The sequence below is a fragment of the Somniosus microcephalus genome, chromosome 1, assembly GCF_052327205.1.
Source record: "Somniosus microcephalus isolate GS21.2 chromosome 1, FLI_Smic_1.0, whole genome shotgun sequence".
In the NCBI taxonomy this organism is placed as follows: Eukaryota; Metazoa; Chordata; class Chondrichthyes; order Squaliformes; family Somniosidae; genus Somniosus; species Somniosus microcephalus.
In genome coordinates, this window is record NC_140987.1 from 223819911 (window position 1) to 223844297 (window position 24387).

At 45.2% G+C, this 24387-nt stretch overlaps 1 protein-coding gene across 4 annotated transcripts in view; it reads left to right on the forward strand.

Annotated features, from left to right (window-relative positions):
• Positions 1-22140, forward strand: part of s100z (S100 calcium binding protein Z) — a 95804-nt gene extending 73664 nt beyond the window's left edge. For all 4 annotated transcript variants that reach the window (XM_085990787.1, XM_085990796.1, XM_085990771.1 and 1 more), the window contains exon 3: positions 21619-22140. In XM_085990787.1, coding sequence (XP_085846913.1) covers positions 21619-21783 — 165 coding nt within the window. In that variant the 3' untranslated portion in view covers positions 21784-22140. The remainder of the gene's footprint in view (positions 1-21618) is intronic.
• Positions 22141-24387: the final 2247 nt, after the last annotated feature.

The following is a 24387-nucleotide window of genomic DNA, read 5'->3' on the forward strand; positions in this document are numbered from 1 at the left end:
TGTGGCCCCAAGTCCAGGTCTGTTTGTGGCTATTTGGCTGTCACATTAGAGCCATGATTAGGAAGAAATAATACAATAATTTGGTGGTTAGGAACATATGAACAGAAGTAGGCCATTCAGCCCCTCGAGCCTGTTCTGCCATTTGATTAGATCATGGCTGATCTGTATCTTAACTCCATCTACCCACCTTGGTTCAATAACCTTTAATGCCCTTGCCTAACAAAAATCTATCAATCTCAGTTCTGACATTTTCAATTGACCTGTTGTATGGAAGCAGGCAGATTAAGGTTGAGGCCAGGAGGCAGCAAGATTGTTGATGAAAGAAATCAATTAAATAAAATCAGAAGTTCATTAGAGATGGAATCATACATCGAGGCATAAGTTGGTCTCGTGAAGGAAGAAGTGTTTTCTGTTACACATGCATTGGAGCACTAGCCATGCACAGGCTATTGGTAATTATGTTCTTGTACACTGGAAGCAGGCTCCTGTGCCTGGAAGCAAGCTCGTGTACTTTTAGTTTGATTGCATTGGGCTGTTACTTTGTGCCTCCAGATATCAGTGGAGATTCAGTAGGCAGGGTAAGGATTGTACTCTTGGTCACAAATGCTCAGAGGCTCCTTGAGGTGCATTGTGCTGTTTCTTGAAGGGTGTGGAGGAGCAAAGTTTATGGGTAAGTTTGTTATTTTTGGATTGTTGAATTTATACATTTTATTTTTAGGGTATAAAGTGGGCTGGGTGAAGAACTATTATGGTGTTTGTATGCTACAGAAATTTATTTTGATAGAATGTGATTGGTCAATGATCAATTAGACAGGACACTACAGAGATATTGTGGGATCTGATGAGAACCTGGTTCCATGGCTCTGGGAAACAAAAAATAAAATACGGCGGATGCTGGAATTCTGAAACCAAAACAGAAAAATTCAGCAGGTCAGACACAACATTTGTGGAGTAGTGACAAGTTAATGTTTCAGGCATAACCCTTCAACAGAACTGGAAGATATTACAGACGAACAGCTAAACGAAGAAACAGAATAAGGGAAACAGGGAAAAGCACATACAAAAGCAAAGAAAAAGAATAAGCTGTAAAGTGATTAGGCAGAGCAGAGAATGGTTAAGTGACAGAAGTGAGAATAGCATAAGGAAGCATGATGACAAAAATCAGAGAAATAAAAGATATATACGAGACCCAGAATCTGTAATTCGTTAAAGCAGGTTAGTTTAGTTAGAGAGGGGAAGCATGAAAATCTATCAAAGTGGAGCAGGGCTTAGTGGCCCAGAAGTCTGGTAGAAGGAAAAGGGAAGTCAGCACCAGGGGTGCCGACCACCCTGCCAATGGTGTGCTGATGGGAGATCTTCATCCCAACCACCAACTCACTCCCCTCTCCCATTCACGGAAGCGGTGGTACACTGAAGCTACTTTACCAGTACTTACTGTCAGGGAAAAAATGGGAGGTGTGGTTCAGGCACGAAGTTGTTGAAGTCAATATTAAGGCCAGACAGCTGCACTGTGCCTAGTAGAGAGGTGAGGTACTCTTACTCAGGCTTACACTGAACTTTACTGGAATAGTGTAGATGGCCAAGGACAGAGAGGTCAGAGTAGGGGTGGGATGGTGAATTAAAGTAGCAAGCAACAGAGAGCTCAGGGTTGCACTTATGGACAGAATGGAGGTTCATCAAATTGATCACCTAATCTACGTTTGGTCTCTCCGATGTAGAGGAGACTGTATTGTGAGCAGCGAATACTCTCCTCTACATTGGGAAGATCAAACATAGATTAAGTGATCACTTTGCTGAACACCTCTGTTCTGCCCGAAAGTAAGATCTTGAGCTGAAATCAGCGAACGCAGAAAACCTTTATCATCTGTCCATTGATTGTATACTCCCATTCCTTGTTTTTCCTCCAAAATTGCATAACCTCACACTTCTCCATGTTAAATTTCACCTGCTCTCCTACTCATTTTGCTAACCTGTTACCTCTAGACTTGACTATTCCAACACACTCCTGGCCGGCCTCCCATCTTCCACCCTCCATAAACTTAAGCTCATCCAATACTCAGCTGCCCGTATCCTAACTCGTACCAAGTCCCGTTCACCCACCACCCCTGTGCTCGCTGACCTACATTGGCTCCTGGTCAAGCAACGTCTCGATTTTAAAATTCTGATCCTTGTTTTCAAATCCCTCCAAGACCTTGCCCCTCCCCATCTCTGTAATCTCCTTCAGCCCCACAACCCCCCTAGATATCTGTGTTCCTCCAATTCTGGCTACTTGCACATCCCCGATATTAATTGCTCCACCATGGCCAGTCATGCTGCCAAGGCCCGAAGCTCTGGAATTCCCTCTCTAAACCTTTCCGCCTCTCCACCTCTCTTTACTCCTTTAAGATGCTCCTTAAAACCTACCTCTTTGATCAAGCTTTTGGTCACCTACCCTAATATCTCCTTATGTGACTTGGTTTCAAATTTTGTTTGATAACGCTCCTGTGAAAATCCTTGGAATGTTTTACTATGTTAAAGGTGCTATATAAATGCAAGTTATTGTTGTTATCTGTGTCATCCTGAAACCTTTTACAGTCCATCTTACTGTTTGCTAAATCCCCTACTTTTATTTCATCAACAAACTTTGATAACATGCTCCCTATGTCCAAGTTTAAATTAGCGATCTATACACCGAGAACAAAAGTGCATCTAGCACTGACTCCAAGGGTACAACACTTTGAACTCTTCTCAAATCCAAGCAGCACCCATTTACCTTAACGCTTTGTTTCCCATCCATCAACCAACTTTCTACCCATGTTCCTCTTATATTCCCTATGCTCAAATATTGTGAAAAAGAATCCTGTGAATCACCATACTGAATGCCTTCTGAATATCTATGTACTGCAGTCCCTTTAACAATCCATTCAGTCACTTCTTGAAAAAACCCTTGTAAATTTGTCAAATGCAACTTGCCATTCAACAAATCTGTGTTGATTGTCTTTGATTAATCCATGCATTGCTGAATGCTCAGGAATTTGATGGGGAAAACCCATATCTATATTCCCTTGCCTTGTTAAACCTCCCCATATGCATTACCTCACACTTCTCTGGATTGAATTCCATTTGCCACTTTTCTGCCCACCTGACCAGTCCATTGATATCTTCCTGCAGTCCACAGCTTTCTTTCTCACTATCAACCACACAGCCAATTTTTGCATCATCTGCAAACTTCTTAATCATGCCCCCTACAATGAAGTCTACATCATTGATGCATACCACAAAAAGCAAGGGACCCAGTACTGAGCCCTGTGGAACTCCACTGGAAACAGCCTTCCAGTCACAAAAACACACGTCGACCATTACTCTTTGCTTCCTACCACTGAGCCAATTTTGGATCCAACTTGTCATTTTCCCTTGGAACCCGTGGGCTATTACTTTTCTCACCAGTATGTTATGTGGGACCTTGTAAAAAACTTTGCTAAAATCCATGTAGGCTACAACAAACGCACTACCCTCATGGACCCTCCTGTTACCTCCTCAAAAAGTTCAATCAAGTTAGTCAGACATGACCTTCCCTTAACAAATCCATGCTGGAAGTCCTTGATTAATCCGTGCTTTTCTAAATGACGATTAGTACTGTAGCCAGAGAGGATTGGAAAATGATGGTCAGAGCCTCCTCTATTTCCTCCCTTGCTTCTCTTAACAGTCTGGGATACATTCCCTTTCTACCTTGCAGATAGGCATTATTGAAAGGATCAGTATAAATTGATCAATTGAAAAAGGGTAGCATAAAAATAATAATGATTTTCGTATCAACGAAGGAGCCAAATTTAATTTCTGTAAACATATACTGACATAGTGACGCTTCAGTTAAGGACAAATAGAAGAGCATCTAACAGATGGGCCCTGAATTTCTGTGGTGTTCTTCTGATCTCCAGCCATAACTTGGGAGGGATAGTGGCAGAATCCCTGGACAAATAGTGTAAATAACCATTTTCAGCCATTGACTACATTTCTCCGGTAGTTTTGCCAATCCCCCCCTGGAGAATCCCTGTGGAAATTTTTGAGAAGCATTGCATTTGGATGTCTTGTCATCCAAATGATAAGATAACAGATGGGATGGCCTGTTCATGTGTGTGTGTGTTAAATGGAGTGGTGTGACCTTTTTTTTCCACATATGATGAATTTCTGACCTTAGTTGGATTGTCAGGAAAGGCACTGAGTGGAAGTGAAGAGTTTCCCTAGAGAGCACAGAAGAATGGAAATCAAAGGGCAAGTCAAATCAACCAACGTCATTCTCAACCACTTCTTAGCATCTCGTTACAGAGCCCCATTGACAGAGACCAGGAAACAGGTCGTTGAATGGTTTTCAACATGTTGGGGGCCAAAGATACCCTATAAAATGGAATAAATATGTCACAAATAGTTTGAACAGTATATAATGCAAAACAAATAGTTGCATTTTATGTACAGCATACTGTAAGGCTAATATATTTGTTTATGCCAAGCAGTCTGTTCTGCATCCTCTCCAAAGTCTTCACGTGCTTCCTAAAGTGCGGTGCCCAGAATTGGACACAATACTCCAGCTGGGGCCGAACTAGTGTTTTAGATAGGCTTAGTACAATGTCCTGGCTTTTGTACTCTATGGGCTCGATTTTGTCAATGGGGAGCTTTTGGAGGCAGGACATTTTGGGTTGTAGTCCCGCCTCCATCGACTTGTGGCCAACCCACGCTATTTTCCCTTGATTGACCTTGTTAAGCCCACCCAGCGAGCTCAGCAGGCCAATTAAGGGACACCTGGTTACTGGTGATGTCAGCGATTGAAATTTCATCTGTCAAAAGCTTTTGACAGATGAAAAATCAGCGTTTGACAGCTCTGTGAAGCTGTCAAACACTGACAATCTGTCTTCTAACTTGAGTCCTTCTACTCAGACTCAGTTAGAGGGCTCTCCAGACCAGAAAGCAGAGGCTGCAGCTTTTGACAGTTCAGCGGCCATTCTGATTTCTGTGCTGGTGAGCTGAGGGACTCCCGAGAACTGAAGGAAGGAAGCCTGCAGGAGAAAGTAAAGGTAAGTAAAACTTATTAAAACACTTTACACTTACCTCACACACTTACCTCTGCATACATGCACCCATCACTCACCTGCACAATGGACATCTCGGCCCCTCCAATCCCTGCAGACCGACAGTCTGCCTCGTTAACTTGGCGTGGTTCAGAGCTGTCGGACAGCCCACACTTCAGGGCTAAAAATAGGGATTAGGCAAAAAACTGCCAATTAACTACCTGTTAACAGGCAGTTAATGGGCACTAATCCCCTTCCCGCCTCGGGGAGGCGGCTCCCAGCACAGGTCGGGTACCCGCCTCCTGGGACATTGGCACGGAGGTGGGTTGGGGGCGGGATGGGTTCCTGCCCCCCCGATTCTGCAATTTTCCCACCACTCCCGCCTCCAAACCTGCCTCCTCGGGGCTTGGAAAATCAAGCCCTATACCTCTATTTATAAAGCCCAGGATCCCCTATGCTTTATTAACTGCTTTGTTAACCTGTCTGCCAACAGGTTAACCCCCCAGGTCTCTCTGTTTTTGCACCCCCTTTAAAATTGTACCATTTAGTGTGTATGTCTCTCCTCATTCTACCTACCAAAATGTATCACCTCACACTTCTCTGCATTGAATTTCATCGGCCATGTGTCCGCCCATTCCACCAGCCTGTCTATGTCTTCTTGAAGTCTATTACTATCGTCCTCACTATGTGCTACATTTTTGTGTCATCTGCAAATTTCAAAATTGTGCCCTTTACCTGCAAGCCCAGGTCATTAATGTATATCAAAAACAGCAGAGGTCCTAGTACTGAACCATGGGGAAAAACAGCCATTCAGCAACTCTCTGTTTTCTATCCCTTAGCCAATTTTGTATCCATGCTGCTACTGCCCCTTTTATCCTATTGACTTCAATTTTGCTAACAAGCCTAGTATGTGGTACTTTATCAAACACCTTTTGAAAGTCCATGTACAAAACATCAACTGCACTGCCCTCATCCAGCCTCTCTGTTACCTCATCAAAAAACTCAATCAAGTCAGTCAAACACGATTTGCCCTTAACAAATCAGTTCTGGCTCTCCTTTATTAGTCCATGCTTCTCCAAGTGGCTGTTAATATTCTCCTGGACTATTGTTTCTAAAAGCTTCCCCATCACAGACGTTAAACTGACTGGCCTATAATTGTCAGGTTTATCCTTCTCCCCTTTTTTGAATAAGTGTGTAACATTTACAATCCTTCAGTCCTTTGGCACCACCCCTGTATCTAAGGAGGATTGGAAGATTGTGGCCAGCACTTCTGCAAATTCTACCCTTATTTCCCTCAGTAACTGAGGATACATCCCATCCGGACCAGGTGACTTATCCACTTTAATTACCGCCAGCTTTTCCAGTTCCTCCTCTTTATTTATTTTTATCTCATCCAGTATCTCAGCAACCTCCTCATTTACTATAGCTTTGGCAATGTCCTCTTCCTTGGTAAACACCGATGCAAAGTACTCATTTAGTACCTCAGCCATGCCTTCTGTCTCTACCAATAGTTCTCCATTTTGGCCCCTAATTAGCCCCACCGCTCCTCTGACAACTATTTTACTGTTATTATGCCTATAGAAGACCTTTGGATTTCCCTTTATGTTAGTCGCTAATCTATTCTCGTACTGTCTTTTTGCCCCTCTTATTTCCCTTTTCACTTCTCCTCTGTACTTCTTATATTCAGCCTGATTCTCATAATACAGTATGCTTTAGCTGTGTCAGACAAGCTTTAAAGCTCAGTATTTAACCAATGGAACAACTTATTAGTTCTTAAAGTTTTGTTTTTCTGTTTTAGTTTCCATTTGAATCCACTTTGGATTTGATATGTTCGCACGGGTTGTAAATTCTTTCTTTTCTTTTTCCTTTTGCAGGATAGATTTGATTTATTTAAACATGATTAATATTTTGCTGAAGTACACACAAATGCTTTTGTAACTTTAGGTAAAGCACACATCAGTGGCCCTGAATGCTTATAGGGGTTAAGGTTAACCGGATCTTCTGCTAGGTGGGGGATTTCAACTTTGGTTGTCCAGACCTCAACTTTGGCAAGAGATCGGCGGAATCCTCAGAGAAATGGCATAAACGGATAAAAAACTTCCTTCTCCTGGGGTTCTTCCGATCTCCCGCTGAAGTTACTGCAGGAGATTGGGACAAAACCCACTGAAATTCAGGGCCAATAATTTTAGAGGCAAGTTACAGAGGTGGGAAATCGCTCCATGCACATACATGTCAATCTGCACAGGCAGGGAGGGAATGGGTGACCACCAGGCAGAGTAGTAGGCGCAGGCAGGTAGTGCAGGGGTCCCCTGTGGCCATCCCCTCTCAAACAGATATACAACTTTGGATATTGTTGAGGGAGATGGCTTATTGGGGGAAGGCAGCAGCAGCCAACTTCCTGGCACCATGGGTGGTTCTGCTGCACAGGACGAGAGGAAAAAGAGTGGGAGAGCTATAGTAATAGGGGATTCTATTGTAAGGGGAATAGATAGGCATTTCTGTGGCCACAAACGAGACTCCAGGATGGTATGTTGCCTCCCTGGTGCAAGGGTCAAGGATGTCTCGGAGTGGCTGCAGGGCATTCTGTGGGGGGGGGAGGGTGAACAGCCAGTTGTCGTGGTGCATATAGATACCAACGATATAGGTAAAAACCGGGATGATGTCCTAAAAGCTGAATATAGGGAGTTAGGAGGTAAATTAAAAAATAGAACCTCAAAGGTAGTAATCTCAGGATTGCTACCAGTGGCACGTGCTAGTTAGCGTAGAAATAGAAGGATATTTCAGATGAATACGTGGCTAGAGGAATGGTGCAAGGGGGAGGGATTCAAATTCCTGGGACATTGGAACCAGTTCTGGGGGAGGTGGGACCAGTACAAACTGGATGGTTTGCACCTGGGCTGGACCAGGACCGATGTCCTTGGGGGAGTGTTTGCTAGTGCTGTTGGGGAGGGTTTAAACTAAAATGGCAGGGGGTTGGGAACCTGTGCAGGGAGACAGAGGAAAGGGAAACAAGGATAAAAGCAAAAGACAGGAAGGAGAAAAGCAAAAGTGGCAGTCAGAGAAATCAAGGGGTTAAATCAAACATGGCCACAGTAAATAATAATTCTAAAAGGTCTAAGAGTGTTAAAAAAACAAGCCTGAAGGCTTTGTGTCTTAATGCGAGGAGCATTTGTAATAAGGTGGATGAATTAGCTGTGCAAATAGATGTAAACGGATATGATATGATTGGGATTACGGAAACATGGCTCCAGGATGACCAAGGCTGGGAACTCAACATCCAGGGGTATTCAATATTCAGGACAGACAGGCAAAAAGGAAAAGGAGGTGGGCTAGCATTGCTGGTTAAAGAGGAGATTAACACAATAGTAAGGAAGGATATTAGCTCTGATGACGTGGAATCTGTATGGGTAGAGCTGAGAAATACCAAGGGGCAGAAAACGTTAGAGGAAGTTCTGTACAGACCCCCAAACAGTAATGCTAAGTTAGGGATGGCATTAAATGGGAAATTAGAGACGTGGTAATAAGGGCACAGCAGTTATCATGGGTGACTTTAATCTACATATAGATTGGGCTAACCAAATTAGTAACAATACTGTGGAGGAGGAATTCCTGGAGTGTATATGGGATGGTTTCCTGGACCAATATGTCGAGGAACCAACTAGAGATCACGCCATCTTAGACTGGGTATTATGTAATGAGAAAGGATTAATCAGCAATCTTGTTGTGCGAGGCCCCTTGGGGCGGAGCGATCATAATATGATAGAATTCTTCATTAAGATGGAGAGTGAAGTATTTGACTCAGAGACTAGGGTTCTGAATTTAAATAAAGGAAACGACAATGGTATGAGGCGCGAGTTGGGTAGGATGGATTGGGGAACATTACTTAATGGGTTGATGTTGGATAGGCAATGGCAAACATTTAAAGATCGCATGGATGAACTACAGAATTTGTTCATTCCTGCTTGGCATAAAAATAAAACAAAATGTGACTCAACCATGGCTAACAAGGGAAATTAGGGATAGCATAATATCCAAGGAGAGGACATATAAATTGGCCAGAAAAAGCAGCAAACCTGAGGATTGGGAGCAGTTTAGGATTCAGCAAAGGAGGACAAAGGGATTAATTAAGAAGGGGGAAATAGAATATGAGAGTAAGCTTTCTGGGAACATAAAAACTGGCTGTAAAAGCTTCTATAGATATGTGAAGAGAAAAAGATTGCTGAAGTCAAGCGTAGGTCCCTTGCAGTTAGAATCAGGGGAATTTATAATGCGGAACAAAGAAATGGCAGACCAATTAAATACATACTTTGGTTCTGTCTTCACAAAGGAGGACACAAATAACCTCCCTGAGATGTCAGGGAACATAGGGTCTAATGAGAGGGATGAACTGAATTAAATCAGTATTTGTAGGGAAATGGTGTTAGGGAAATTGATGGGATTGAAGACCGATAAATCCCCAGGGCCTGATAATCTACATCCAAGGGTACTTAAGGAAGTGGCCCTAGAAATAGTAGAGCATTGCTGGTCATCTTCCAAAATTCTATAGACTCTGGAACAGTTCCCATGGATTGGTGGGTAGCTAATGTTACCCCACTATTTAAAAAAGGTGCTAGAGAGAAAATGGGGAATTATAGACTGGTAAGCCTGACATCGGTAGTGGGGAAAACGCTAGTGTCCATTATAAAAGATGTAATAGCAGAGCACTTGGAAAACAGTGGCAGGATCAGACAAAGTCAACATGGATTTACAAAAGGTAAATCGTGGTTGACTAATCTACTGGAATTTTTTGAGGATGTAACTGGTAGAATAGATAAGGGAGAACCAGTGGATGTGGTGTATTTGGACTTTCAGAAGGCTTTCGATAATGTCCCGCATAAGAGATTAGCGTGTAAAGTTAAAGCACAAGGGATTGGGGGCAAGGTACTGACTTGGATAGAGAACTGGTTGGCAGACAGGAAGCAAAGAGTTGGAATAAATGGGTCTTTTTCCAAGTGGCAGGCAGTGACTAGTGGGGTACCGCAGGGATCGGTGCTAGGACCCCAGCTACTCACAATATATATTAATGATCTAGACGAGGGATCTCGATGTAATATCTCCAAGTTTGCAGACGACACAAAGCTGGGTGGGCGTGTGTGCTGTGAGGAGGATGCCAAGAAACTCCAGTATGATTTGGACAGGTTGGGTGATTGGGCAGATACATGGCAGATGCAGTATAATGTGGATAAATGTGAGGTTATCCACTTTGGTGTCAAAAACTGGAAGGCAGATTATTATCTGAATGGCAATAGATTGGGAGAAGGGGAAGTGCAACGAGACCTGGGTGTCCTTGTGCACCAGTCGCTGAAGGTAAGCATGCAGGTGCAGCAGGCGGTTAAGAAGGCAAATGGTATATTGGTCTTCATAGCGAGAGAATTCGAGTACAGGAACAAGGATGTCTTGCTGCAGTTGTACAGGGCTTTGGTGAGACCACACCTTGAGTATTGTGTGCAGTTTTGGTCACCTTCACAGATCACAGATCACAGATCACAGAAACCCCACAGTGCAGATAGAGGCCATTTCGGCCCATCGAGCCTGCACCGACACATATCCCACCCTATCCCCGTAACCCCACGTATTTAATCCCCCTAACACTAAGGGTCAATTTATCATGGCCAATCAACCTAACCCGCACATCTTTGGACTGTGGGAGGAAACCGGAGCACCCGGAGGAAACCCACGCAAACACGGGGAGAATGTGCAAACTCCACACAGACAGTCACCCGAGGCCGGATTCGAACCCGGGTCCCTGGCGCTGTGAGGCAACAGTGCTAACCACTATGCCACCGTGCTGCCCTGAGGAAGGATGTTCTTGCCATGGAGGGAGTGCAGCAAAGATTCACCAGACTGATACCTAGTATGGCAGGAATGACTTATGAGGAGAGATTGGGTCGACTGGGCTTATACTCGCTGGAGTTTAGAAGAATGAGAGGGGATCTCATTGAAACTTATAAAATTCTAACAGGACTAGACAGACTATATGCAGGAAGGATGTTCCCGATGGCGGGGGAGTCCAGAACCAGGGGTCACAGTCTAAAGATAATGGGTAAGCCATTTAGGACAGAGATGAGGAGGAACTTCTTCACCCAGAGAGTGGTGAACCTGTGGAATTCTCTACCACACAAGGCAGTTGAGGCCAATTCATTAAATATATTCAAGAAGGCGTTAGATATATTTCTTAAGGCTAAAGGGATCAAGGGATATGGGGAGAAGGCAGGGACAGGGTACTGAATTTGGATGATCAGCCATGATCTTATTAAATGGCGGAACAGGCTTGAGGGGCCGAATGGGCTACACCTGCTCCTACCTTCTATGTTTCTATGTTTCCTAAGCTTTTGCCATCATTGCTAAAAGTGGAGCGAGGGTGGTCCAAGTTGCTGACCCTCCAACGGCCTACTCCTGCGCCTATCTTCTATGTTTCTATGTAATCTGGAAAATTGGCAGAAACTGACCGAAAAAAGATGATACAGCCCTCAAAAAGCTGACAGACATAAATGTGGGCCTTACGGCACGTGAAGGCTAGGGGTTAGATTGAAAGGGCCTCCTGAGCCCGCCAAAAAAAATTAAAGTTTGCTGGGCTGTTCTTTTGAGTGGCCACCGTTTTCCCTTTAAAGGCTGTTGGTTAGGTCACTCAATGCCTGGTACAAATGGGCAGAGTGTTCACAGTACACGGTCCACCCATTCGTTCCTGAAAATGACAATCGGGGTCCTGTAACCAGCATAGGACCCAAATTTGCATATTTAAGCAGCCTTCTGGTTGCATGTTACTTGCCAATTTACAGGCGTGCTTGAAGATTGCATGAGGCAGACCTGAAGTGTCCAGGTAGCCCCGCCCCCCGCACCAATTTTCTGGCGAGGAACAGACGGCCGACAGTCGAAAGTCACCTCCTTTATTTTTTAGCATTTTGAGCTGAAAATAATTTCTTCTGAAATGGATTACAGATACTTTAAATGTGAAAATGAAAGTACCTGTAAAACTGACCCCAAATACATCATGTTAATTTGTTAACTGAAATATTTTACAACACACACCTACCATAATCTCATGCAGCAATACAATCTACATGTACAAAGCAAGTTGCCTCATTATAGCATCTGCACCCTGTCTCCATCCCCACCGACAGCCGTGGGATTACATGAATTGAGAGTAAGCTGATGTAACTACTTTAAATAAAAACCATTATTTTTGAGGAGCTTCAGGATGGATATGGGTGAGTCAATATCATTAAAAAAGAGAAAGTAGAACTGAGTTGTGATAAAGGGTCACACGTAAACATTAACCTGCTATTTCCTTTTTTAGATGCTCGCCAACGTGCTGTGCATTTCCAGCATTTTCTAACATATGAAGCCGCAAATTGCCATTGGTGATAATAGCAGATAAAGGCTTAGAGGGAAAAATTGAGTCGCGCCCCCTTTGGGGTGCTAACTTCACCAGGGCGCTACTTTTATTGCCCCAAATAAATTAGCGCCCCCGCAGCTGAAATTCATCAGCAGCGCCCCAAGAGGGAAGCGGGGCGCTACTGGAAGTGCCTCGCTTCCCTCTTGGGGCGCTGCAAGGGAATATTGCGGCGCTATGTGTCGCGGTACTGCAGGCCGTCCTCCCCTTCATAAAGGGGAGGGGCCTTGCGCAGCGTGACGCAGGGCCCAGCTGGGCCACCAGGGATCGGAGTGCCGGCAAAAGAACCCGGCACTCAAGAGGAGTGCTGGGCTCACGGAGTGCAGCCGGCACTCCGCGGTGGGGGGGCTGTTCAGGAGGCCGGGGACGGCAACGGGGGCTGGTGCTGGTAGGCAGCCAGCAACAAAAATGGCTGCCCGGCACCTCGCCTTTAGTTAACGCCGCCCCGGCCGCAGGTAGGCCCCCCGACCCCGTCGGACATAGCGTCCAGCGGTAAGTCAGGGGGCACTACCGAAGATCGCAGCCGGGGCGCGAGTGGGGCGCTATGCATGGCGATCAGGGCGCTAACGGTTACCACCGCCGCTAACCTACCGCTGAATTTCACGGGAGGCGTTGGTGGCGCCGCGCCCGGGTGCTAGTTGCTTTGCGCCCCGTTAGTATGGCACTAACAGGAGGCACAAAGCAACTGAATTTTTCCCCCAAAATATGCTCGAATGACATTACTCTGTTTTTCTAACAGGGTGATTTAACTTGCTTGAAACAAAGGCCCTGAATTTGTGGCCTGAGGCTTCCCGCGGAGAAATACCTCCGATCCGCAAATAAAATGCCCACGTACCTGGTGGTCCGGGAGGTACTGAGACTCGTGGTCCTGGGCCTCTCTGGGTACCTGCGGGAAGAGGCCCACCTATCCCGGGGCGCACACGGTTTGCAAGCGCCCCTGGAATCACGTGGGCCGGCCTAACGAATGAAAGAACGGAATCCCCATTCATGCTTGTGGAGATTCCTGAACGTACGGAAACCCCGTAAGTATGAATGGGAATACCCCAAAAAGTACATCTACACATCAGATTAAAAAAATAATGGCCCAGAAATTTGGGTCGGGGGCTTCCCGCGGGCACAAGCCCCTGACCTGCACTTACCTTGCGCACCGGCAGTTGAGCTCTGGGCTCCCGTGGAATTCCGCTCCGGGGCCTGCTCCAACTCCCGACACGCTGTGCTTGCGTGCCCCAGGGGCGTAGTTAGTGCGATGCATCCCCTGGGATCGCGTGAGCCATGGGCAGCCAATCAGAGGACGGAAAAGCCCATTCATAAGATTGACAGGAAGACCTGCCTAAACTTATGAAAATACAGGCCCCAAAATAACAGTAAACCTTCAAATAATTTTTTTTTTAAATCACACTTTTTAAATAAACTATAAATTACATTAAATAACTATTTTAAACAATAATTTAAATTTTTGAAAAAAATAATTTTATAAAAAAACGGGGCTAAAAATAAACTTACCTTGCTTTAACGTATTTAAAAATAATAAACCTGTGGAAAAAATGTTTTAATTTTAATTAATTGACCACTTACCTTTTAAAATGCAGGCCTTACGCCTGGTTTTTACATTTCTAAAATCTAAAGACTTACCCTCAAGGAAAAACCTGTAAAAAAAACGTAAGTTCAAAGCGCACGTGCAGACTCCCGCGCGCACGCGTTCGACCTCTGAACCCCTTCATTCAGAGGAACGGAAGTGCCAGTTTCCCGCGCATGCGCAGTGCATGCAAGAAACCGGCACTTCCATTGGCTCCACGCGTGAGTACCCCGTGCGTACTCACGCGTTGGGACCCGAATTTCTAGGCCTATATATTTAAAACTAACTAAAATGCCATTTAATTAAATATTTAAAATAAAAATTTACTTTTTTGAAAACTAAATTTAAATGTTGTAAAGGGGCTAAAAATAACTTTGGCCCAGAAATTCGGGTCAAATGCGTGCGCGCGGGAGTCTGCGCGTGCGCTTTAAACTTACGTTTTTTTTACAGGTTTTTCCGTGAGGGTAAGTCTTTAGATTTTAGAAATGTAAAAACCAGGCGTAAGGCCTGCATTTTAAAAGGTAAGTGGTCAATTAATTAAAATTAAAACATTTTTTCCACAGGTTTATTATTTTTAAATACTTTAAAGCAAGATAAGTTTATTTTTAGCCTCATTAGAATATAAAATTATTTTTTTCAAAAATTTTAATTATTGTTTAAAATAGTTATTTAATGTAATTTATAGTTTATTTAAAAAGTGTGATGATTTTTTTAAATTTATTTGAAGGTTTACGACTATTTTGGGGCCGTAGTATTTATAAGTTTTGACAGGTCTTCCTGTCACTACTTATGAATGGACTTTTCCCTGCGCCGATTGGCTGCCCATGGCCCACGTGATCCCAGGGGATGCATCGCACTAACTACGCCCCTGGGACACGCAAGCACAGCGTGCCGGCAGCTGGACCAGGCCCCGGAGCGGAATTCCACGGGGCCCTACAGCTCAATTGCCAGCGCACAAGGTAAGTGCAGGTTGGGGGCTTACACCCGCGGGAAGCCCCCGACCCGAATTTCTGGGCCCTTATCTTATTGTACAGGTTTTTTAATGATTGATAATAATTTATTTTTATATTAATTTAAACTCTTACGTTGGTAAAAGCAGGCCTTACGCCTACTTTTACCAGGCGTAAGAATTTCATGGGCATTCGCTGGGCAGAAGTTGGGCAAATAGCCCAACTCTCCACCCGTAGATGCCCTTTTCCTGGGGATGCATTGGATCTGTCAAGAAGATTCTTGACAGATTGCAAGTTCTGGGTTTTCCCGCATGTGCTTCGCATGCCTAAACCAGGAACTTGCGTGGCCCCTACGGGTGCGTACACACCACATATGCACTCATAGGTGCTGCAAATTACAACCCAAAGGGTTTAATGTCCATCATTAATACAGCAGATGGAGGAAGATAGGAACATAGGAACAGGAGTAGGCCCCATTGAGCCCCTCAAGCCTGTTCCGCCATTCAATTATTCAAAATGTCTGCCATTTCCTTATTATCATTGACAATATCACCACTTTCAGTTTTTAAGTGGCCAAAATTGCGCCTGACCATCCTCTTTTTCCTAATATAATTGTAAAAATTCTTTGTGTTGATTTTGATATCCCTTGCGAGTTTCTTATCCCATTTTTGTAGCTCTTTCTATTTGTTTTGTGATCCCTTTGCTGTTCTTTGTATCTTGCCCATTCGCCAGGACCTCTGCTATTTTTTTGCATGTTTTGCATTTGAACGCATTCATCTGCTATTATCGCCAGCAGTGCTCTGTTTTCTGCTCTTTTGACACCTTGGAAAAGGTTTATTCTCCTCGAAATAAAATCGTATTCCACACTATAATCATTAAAAAAAATACAGAAAATTGGAATTCAGGTGTCCCTGCTCCCCTCCTTGAAGTATGGGGGCGGGGGGTGGGGGGGGTGGCGGGGTGTAAATTCCAGCTGCCATTGTTCCCTGGAGTTGACTCCATCAAAAATTGTGGGGACAGGGTCATTTAAATAGTTGGGGCGGGTGGCCCGTTCCCACAGAAGTGCAGCTGAGGCAACCACCCAGATGCTACTCCGGCAGGGGGAACCTGAGACCTGAGCAGGGGGGAACCTGAGACCTGAGCAGGGCCGAAGAACAGGGCACTCCTATTTTCTTCCCCTCGGGAAGGATTCACAAAGTAATCAATCCCTCCTTACATGTCCATGTGGATGTTTTCCGCTCTACTATAGATGGTGTGAGTTCTCTCACTGTTAATGCATGATAATAAAGGTATATCCACCGTGAGTGTCTAAACAAACTGAAAATTGGTTTCAAAGTTACCGAACCTTACTGGTCACTGCAACTCACCCCAAAACAGTCCAAGGGCTCAATTTTCATTGAGCCGTGGAGTCGGGCTTGGAGGCGTGCGGGGGGTTAAAATCGCAAAAACTGGCGGGCGGGACCCCCCCCTCCCGCCTGGTTCCCGACTCCGAGCAATTTTAACTCAGGCGTGTCTGATGGCCCCGACTCTGTCCCGCATCCAACAGGCGGGACTGGTTTTTAAGGCCCTTAATAGCCACTAAATGGCCTCTGTAATCCTATTTTAAAAGGCCCTTGCAAATTTAACCCTTTTCCCACGTAAAACACGCCTGGTGGGAAACACGAATGTGAAACCTGGCGGGAGCACTATTGGATTGCTGACTATCAACTGCAGGTCAACCATTAAAGAGGAGATTTGATCAGCCATCATTTGCAGGTGGCAGGACTTAGTGGTCTCAGGTCTGGGGCAACTTTTAGAAGGCTTAACCATACCTGTGGAAGGTTGGAACCTCACCCATCTCCAGTGTGACCTCCTGGGAAACCCCTCTCGTCACCTTCACTCAGCGCTTCCTCAACGGAGGCATATACCAGAAGCATGGGAGCCATTTATTTCCTTCCCATCTGGGCATAAGAGGAGCTTGAGCACCAGCCACGGCACCAGCAGAACCAGGAACAACAGCAACATCAGCAGCAGCAGGAGCGCCAGGCTGTTACTCACCCACCTGAAGCTGCACAGACCAGAAGGGGCCAGCGCCTGGAAGTGGCTGGAGAGCACCTTGCTGCACATCAGGGGGGCCATGGGGACCCGTATCTGCAATGGCAGTCCGACTCAGAAGGACTTCCATGAAGGTCTGGTTTCTCTGTTCAATAGATGCTCATCGCTCCTCAAGAGATGTCATTCTATTCTGAACAATGACCATGTTTTCCATACCCTGGCGACTAAGCTCCTCCATGGCTGTAGCCATCCTCTCCTCTACCATAGCCATCCTCTCCTCTACGGTAGCCATCCTTTCCACGGAGGTTGCCATCCTTTCCGCGGTGATGCGTTCATGCGCCAATGACTCCACGAAGGCTCTGCTCATATTCGCTATGGACTCCTCCATTTGCTCCATACTCACAGCGACAAAACTAGAGACAAAACCTGCCAGAGACTCCTGCATCTGTGCCTGGAGTTCTATCACCTCTGATCTTAAGGATGGACCCAGAGGCAGAGGGTCGACATGCTGCTGAGCCGAGCTGGCAGAGTACTGCGCCTGCCAACTAGGACTCTCCACTGCTGTCCCTGTCTCCACAATCTGCTGATGCTCACTTGTGAGCTGTGATACACCAGGTGACTACACTACTCTATGTCCCGAAAGTCCCACCGAGGTGTGAGTGTCTGCGCTGGTGCTGGGTGCGATGAATTCTGCTGACGCTGCGCCCTCAGAGGTTGCAGCTTCCTCCGAGGAGTCTGGCTGCTCAACCTCTTCTTCCTGGCTAGGGGCGACGGATGCTTGTGATGGTCCTGTGGGGGAGTAAAGGAAAGTCAGAGATGTGATGCAAAGGCTACATGCACATAGCTTCTTGCAGATGCTCATAAGTCCATCTGTTACAGCTTCACAATCATTATCAGCGATTCATGCAATGTCAAAGAGAGAGATGGGAAACTTTTCTGTCACCAGCTTGCTGTGTTACACCTGTCTCTCCGTCCCCCACGCACGAATCATCCTCTATTCCCATAATTTCCAGGACGGCCTCCTCCCAGGGGGTCAGGTGGGCTATTGAGGCTGTCCCTCCTCCTGTCCTGGCTCGCTCTCTTTTGTTGTGAGCTCTCTTTTCCTGCAATGAGGGAGACAAGTGGAGGTTGAGTGAGAATGAAGGAGTGAGTGTAGAGATTGCATAGCATAGATACTTAGAAGGAGACAAAGATGGAGTGAGGTTGCAAGACCAAGGGCCCTCCCTGTGTGTTGTCAGTTGTGTTCAAAGCATCAGAGTAATAGGGAGTGTGAGGGCTGCATGGTCGAATAGCTATGTGACTGTGAGTATAGAGAGAGATGGAATGGGTAAGGGTGCATGGATGTCAGTGTCAAGTGGGATGTGGAGAAAGAGATTGCTAAAGCTGAGTGGTGGTGAGGAAAGGCAATGGGGATCAGATTGAGGGTGATGGGAAATTCATACTCACTTTTCCAGTGCGCTAAAGGTCATGAAATCTTTCCTGCACTGTATCCAGGTTCTGCGGGTGACTCCCAAGGAGTTGACCTCAGCCACCTGCACCACACTGCCTTGGTCTGAGTGGGAGGCCTCTTCCTCCCTGATGAAGGGAAGAGCACCTCCCTGTTGGCTCTAGCCCCATCTACTAATGCCTGCAGTACCACCTCGTCAAAGCGAGGAGCTGATCTGGCCCTCCCGGTTGTCATATTTACTGCAGCTCCCTCACACTGCACAGCCAATTAGCTTGGCAGTCTGCAGAAGAAGCAAGGCTTGCTGTGGACCTTAAATGCAGTAGCAATGATGACATCATCGGAGGGGACTTTCAGTCATGAAAAACCCATTTGCAAAGGCTTCCCACACGTTGGAAATCAATTAGCCAATTCAGTTAAAATTGCATCAATCTCCCACATCCATTTAGATTTGTGTGGGAAACACGAAATTCGGATAACACGACACCATCCCGCACCTGAGTTAAAATCCCCCCCCCGCCAACTGTCTGAACGATACATCATAATAGCAGAGTGTAGTAAAATCGTATATGTAGGCATCTCAGGGTAATTGTTTAAACTAAGTAAAACTCATCACCTTTCCAAGCCTCTACTTTGTTTCTTATCTCCAGCAATTGGGCAAATGCAATGACAGGAATGCTCAAGTAAAGCCAGTTAATGTGTTCACAACAGGAACAGTCTTCGAGTATCAAAAACACCTCTGCAGCTAGTCTTGAAGAAAATAAACTTTCACATAACTCAATTGTTTGGCATGCTCTAGAAAATTCTAAGAAAATGAAAACTGTCAGCATTAAAAGCACACGATTGAAATGCCTGCACATAATCATTAATAAAAGCATAGCTTTTTGGAAAGGCTGTTGGGTGTATGTGATGAAATAATTCTACTTTTGCAGTAGACAGTTTTGAACACCAGAACAAGTGTTTCTTCAATGGCAGCTATTACAATTTTGATATGGGCCTTAATTTCCATTCTGTGCCTAGTGTAAAATAAAGCTTTAATTCAAGTGTTTCCCTACCTCTGGGTGTCTTTGTGACATTTAATAGTGTACAGGTTCAAGGGTGGGGACAATCCACCCACCCATTGAAATTTAGAAGCCACATTTTCATAAAAGTGTTCATTCTTATTCATTTTGTTTTCTATGCTATTGTGATCAGTTTTTTTCTCCCTTTTTTTAGTATTCAACAATATTGGCCGCGATTTCCCCTACCTCAGCAGATCCATGGCGGGTGACATCGGTGCCGGGTCCTGACCCGGCTGCCGACTCCAGCCCGCTCTGTAGAATGATTTTACATTGATTGGGCTTGTTAAGCCCGCCCAGCGTGTTTGTCAACCAATTGAAGGAAGCAGGTCTGATGACGTAATTTGATGACGTGTCATCAGCTGGTTTCCTTAAAGGGACCATGCGCAAACTGATTTTGACAGTTGTGCTGTCAGTGTTCTACAGCATTGAAGTGCTGCAAACACTGACAATCACAGTACAGAGGTGCACGGCTGCACCCTGGCTCTCCCGTGGCTCCCTCCATAAGCTTATGGAGGGAGTCACAGCAGGCAGGAAGGTTCTCTTCCCTTCCCATGGGTGGACGAGACTTTCCCAGGAGTCCAACGCAGCCTGGTTGCACATTGCACAGGAGGACACAAGTAATGATGTTGTTAGGAGGACCAGGCTGCAGTGGCACAAACCTTTCAATGATCACAGTAGATCACGAAACATTACTGCAAAGCCACACTCAACCTCATCCTGTTGTGCCTCTAATCACATCCCCATCACTCTGCCTTCCCTACCCTACTCCTGCACATCCTTACTCACACCAACTTACCTTGCACCTCCACCCATCCCTCTCTATCTACGTTATCACTTCCCCATCTCACCAGCCACCCCTCACACTCACCTTCATCCTAGTTTAGTCATACCAACTAACAACACACAAGGGTAGGCACGTGGATGTTTTAGCCAATGTTCATGTGAAGTTTCTGTTAATGTGCTGTCAATCATTGAAATCTTTATTTTCAACACTTTGTGTTCTTGGACAGATTTGTGTGCACCTTTGGAAGTGGTTTAGTGAGTTGCAATGAATGGTGAGACATAACGGTACCACCTGCAATGGTGATTAGTGTGAAAGGAATGGCTTGGGCATTGGCGGGATGCTTTATGGTGTTGGTGTGGGGTGGTGCCAGCCTGACACATCAGGTGGCAGCCAGGGTGTACAACGTCAAGTGAAATAAACCTGGCCATGATGAGGCCATCCCTGGCATCCCGGGCAGCAATGTGCTCGGATGCTGATGCCCTGTGTCCTGTGCAGCATCAGTTGATTGCGGAGAAGTTTGGTGTTGTTGTTGCTGCTGCTGCTGTGGCTGTTGCTGCTGGTGTTGCGGCTGATCGTGGTGGGATTCTGAGGACCAAGGTGAGATAATTTCAAGGGCACTGATGCTGATGTAATAGATGGCAGGTGAACTTGAGATGACAGAAGCAATCTGTCAATGGCGAGCGAGGTTGTTCCCATGAGGTGACGCTGGATAGAGAGAATGCTCCAAACATTGCAGCCTGCATAAAGCTCAATCTGTCTTCCAAATGCAGTAAGCAACAGCTTCTGAACTTGGAAAGTGAACAGTTCTGAGATGGGAGCTTTTATAGCACAATTGCAGCTGTCAAGCAATGAGATGATCCCATGCTGATTCAACTCCCGACCTCCATACTTGACTTGATCCCCGAGCAGCAAGGACCCCGTGGGCGACCTCGAAAAATGGTATGGTGAGCTCAAGATACTTTTTAGTGGGCTGTTAACAAGGTCATAATGACTTGCATTGCCTCCCCCGCCGCTGTGTGTTGGGTCTCTTCAACCCTGACAGACCTGACATCTGGAAAAGTCACGTGGCGGTGGGTTGACAGCGGGTTCCTGACTTGCTGTCAAAAACATTTTTTCCCACCCGACGCACCACCGAACGCGCCTGCTGACCCCATGAAAAATTCCCCCCATTGTGTAGGATAGGAGTATTTAAACAATTTTGTATGATTTACATTAATTTTCTTCAGTGATATTTCAATGAGTCATACCTTTTATTAAGTTAAATATGTCTAATTATCTTTCTCTTCTTTTTTCAGTCTCAAAAGGACCCATCTCTAGTGGACAATATCATGAAAGATCTTGATTCCAATAAAGATAATGAGGTGGATTTCAATGAATTTGTTATTTTAGTTGCTGCTCTGACTGTTGCTTGCAATGAGTTCTTTGAAGAAAAGCTTAGAAAAAAAGGGAAAGCCAAATAGAACTGAAAATATCTTAAACAGGCATCTTGGTGAACACCATGTTAAAATAATTATAAAAGCCTGTCCCTTTTCCCACGTAGAACTGCTATAACCTCTATGTCTATGTATTTGTAAGTAAGAATATATCATTCACTTTGAAGGAAATAAAGTGTCTAATAAGTTCCACAAAGGCTTCTTTTTAAATTATTTTACACCAGTTTATAGCAAAGAGCTCCCCCAAAAAAATCCCGAGATCGAAGGATGATGATAATTCATATCTCACTCAGTCATAAAAAATGATCACGTGAGTATAGAATACAGTGCCATCTATTACAGCTCCTGTCCCAGTGTCTGTTCCAATTAAATTATTAAAAATTAGAGTTGAAATTGTTTTTCATCTTCTACACAGATGATACACTATGGCGAAAGTGAAATAATTAGTTTATTCCACTCTTAAGTCATGAAGTCATAAACACATATTGGGCCAATATTTATGAATGCATGCCACAAGCTGGGAGCCTTGCAAGCTGGATACGTGTATTGGGAAATCACAGGTGTGCTGCTTTCCTTCCTCTAAATGTGAGGAACCCACTGTCAACCCATCGCCTTGCTAGTTTCCCAGATGTCGGGTCTGTCATCGCTGAACAGACCTGACACCAAACGGCGGGAGAGTCAATTTAGATGATTAAGAGCTTGTTAAAAGGCTATTTTAAGCTCACCTTTAGATTTTAAGAGTTCGCCCATGGCTTCCCTGCTGCTCGGGGATCACGTCAGGTAAGGAGGTCGGGAGTTGTGTCAGCATGGGATCATTTCTTACTTGACAGCTGCAATGGTCTATAAAAGCTCCCATTTCATAGCTGTTCACTTTCCAAGGTCAGAAGCTGTTGCTTACTGCATTTGGAAGATAGATTGAGCTTTATGCAGCTTGCAAGTGTTTGGAGCAAACATTCCATCCAAAGTCACCTCATTGGAACAACCTCTCTCACCATTGACAGATCATTTCTGTCATCTCAAGTTCACCTGCCATCTATTCCATCAGTATTGGTGGCCTTGAAACTATCTCACCTTGATCCTCAGAATCCCACCATAATCAGCCCCAACACAAGCAGCACCAGGCACACCAGCAGCGCCAACAACACCAACCTTCTCTGCAATCAACTGATGCTGCACAGGACAGAGGGCAGCAGCGCCCGAGCACATTGCTGCCTAGGATGCCCTCACCATAGCTAGATTTATTTCACTTGACGTTGTACACCCTGGCTGCTACATAATGCGGCAGCTGGCATCGCCCCACACCAATACCATAAAGCATCCCTACAATGTCCAAGCCATTCCTTTCACATTCATCGCCATTGCAGGTGGTACCGTTATGTCTCAACATTCACTGCAACTTACTAAGCCACTTCCAAAGTGCACACAAATCTGTTCAACAACGCAACATTTTGAAAATAAAGATTTCAATGTTTGACAGCTCATTAACAGAAACTTCACATGAACATTGGCTAAAACACACAAGTGCCTACTCTTGTATGTTGTTAGTTGGTATGATTGGACTAGGATGAGGGTGAGTGTGAGGGGTGGCTGGTGAGATGGGGATATGATGATGTAGATAGGGAGGGATGGGTGGAAGTGCAAGGTAAGATGGTGTGAGTAAGGATGTGCAGGAGTAGGGTAGGGAAGGCAAAGTGATGGGGATGTGATGAGTGGCACAGCAGGATGAGGTTGAGTGTGACTTTGCAGTAACGTTTCGTGATCTACTGCGATCATTGAAAGGTTTGTGCCACTGCAGCCTGGTCCTTCTGACGACATCTCTGCTTGTGTCTTCCTGTGCAATGTGCAACCAGGCTGCGTTGACCTCCTGGGGCGGCCTCTTCCTCCCATCGGAAGGGAAGGGGACATCCCTGCGTGCTGTGACTCCCTCCACAAGCATATGGAGGGAGTCATGGGAGAGCCTGGGTACACCTCAATGCTGTAGAACACTAACAGCACAACTGTCAAAATCAATTTGCGCATGGTCCCTTTAAGGAAACCAGCTGATGACGTGTCATCAAGTGATGTCATCAGACCCGCTTCCTTCAATTGACCGGGAAATGTGCTGGGCAGGCTTAACAAGCCCAATCAGTGTAAGATCACTTTGGACAGCGGGCTGGTGCCAGCAGCGGGGTCGCACTGGACCTGCCGAGGTAGGGGAAATCGCGACCTTTGAGTGGCTTTCAATCTTTACATAAGATGCGATTGGTTACCATCCTGAAGTAAATCTTCTAAATTAAGTTTTAAATTGATGGCATACCTCAGTGATAAACAGCAATTACTTCTTTCTGCATTGACTCATGGAGCTGATATTAATAGTTAGATTCCTAACTCTACAAATAGAGAAAGATGGAAACACGTACAGAAAGGCAAGCCACTTGCTGCATAAGTGCTATGCAAGAGACCGATTATTATCACTTCTGTAAAGTGTCTAATAATGCAGCTTTATGGCACCACTGAGGGTTGGACAAACCAGCCATCCTTCACAATTACCAATAGGAGTTAGGAACTGTTTAATAGCAGCACCCAGTCAGGATGACCAAACACTTGTGTCAAGTGCAGGAACTGAAACTTACTTTACAATCCATTCACAAT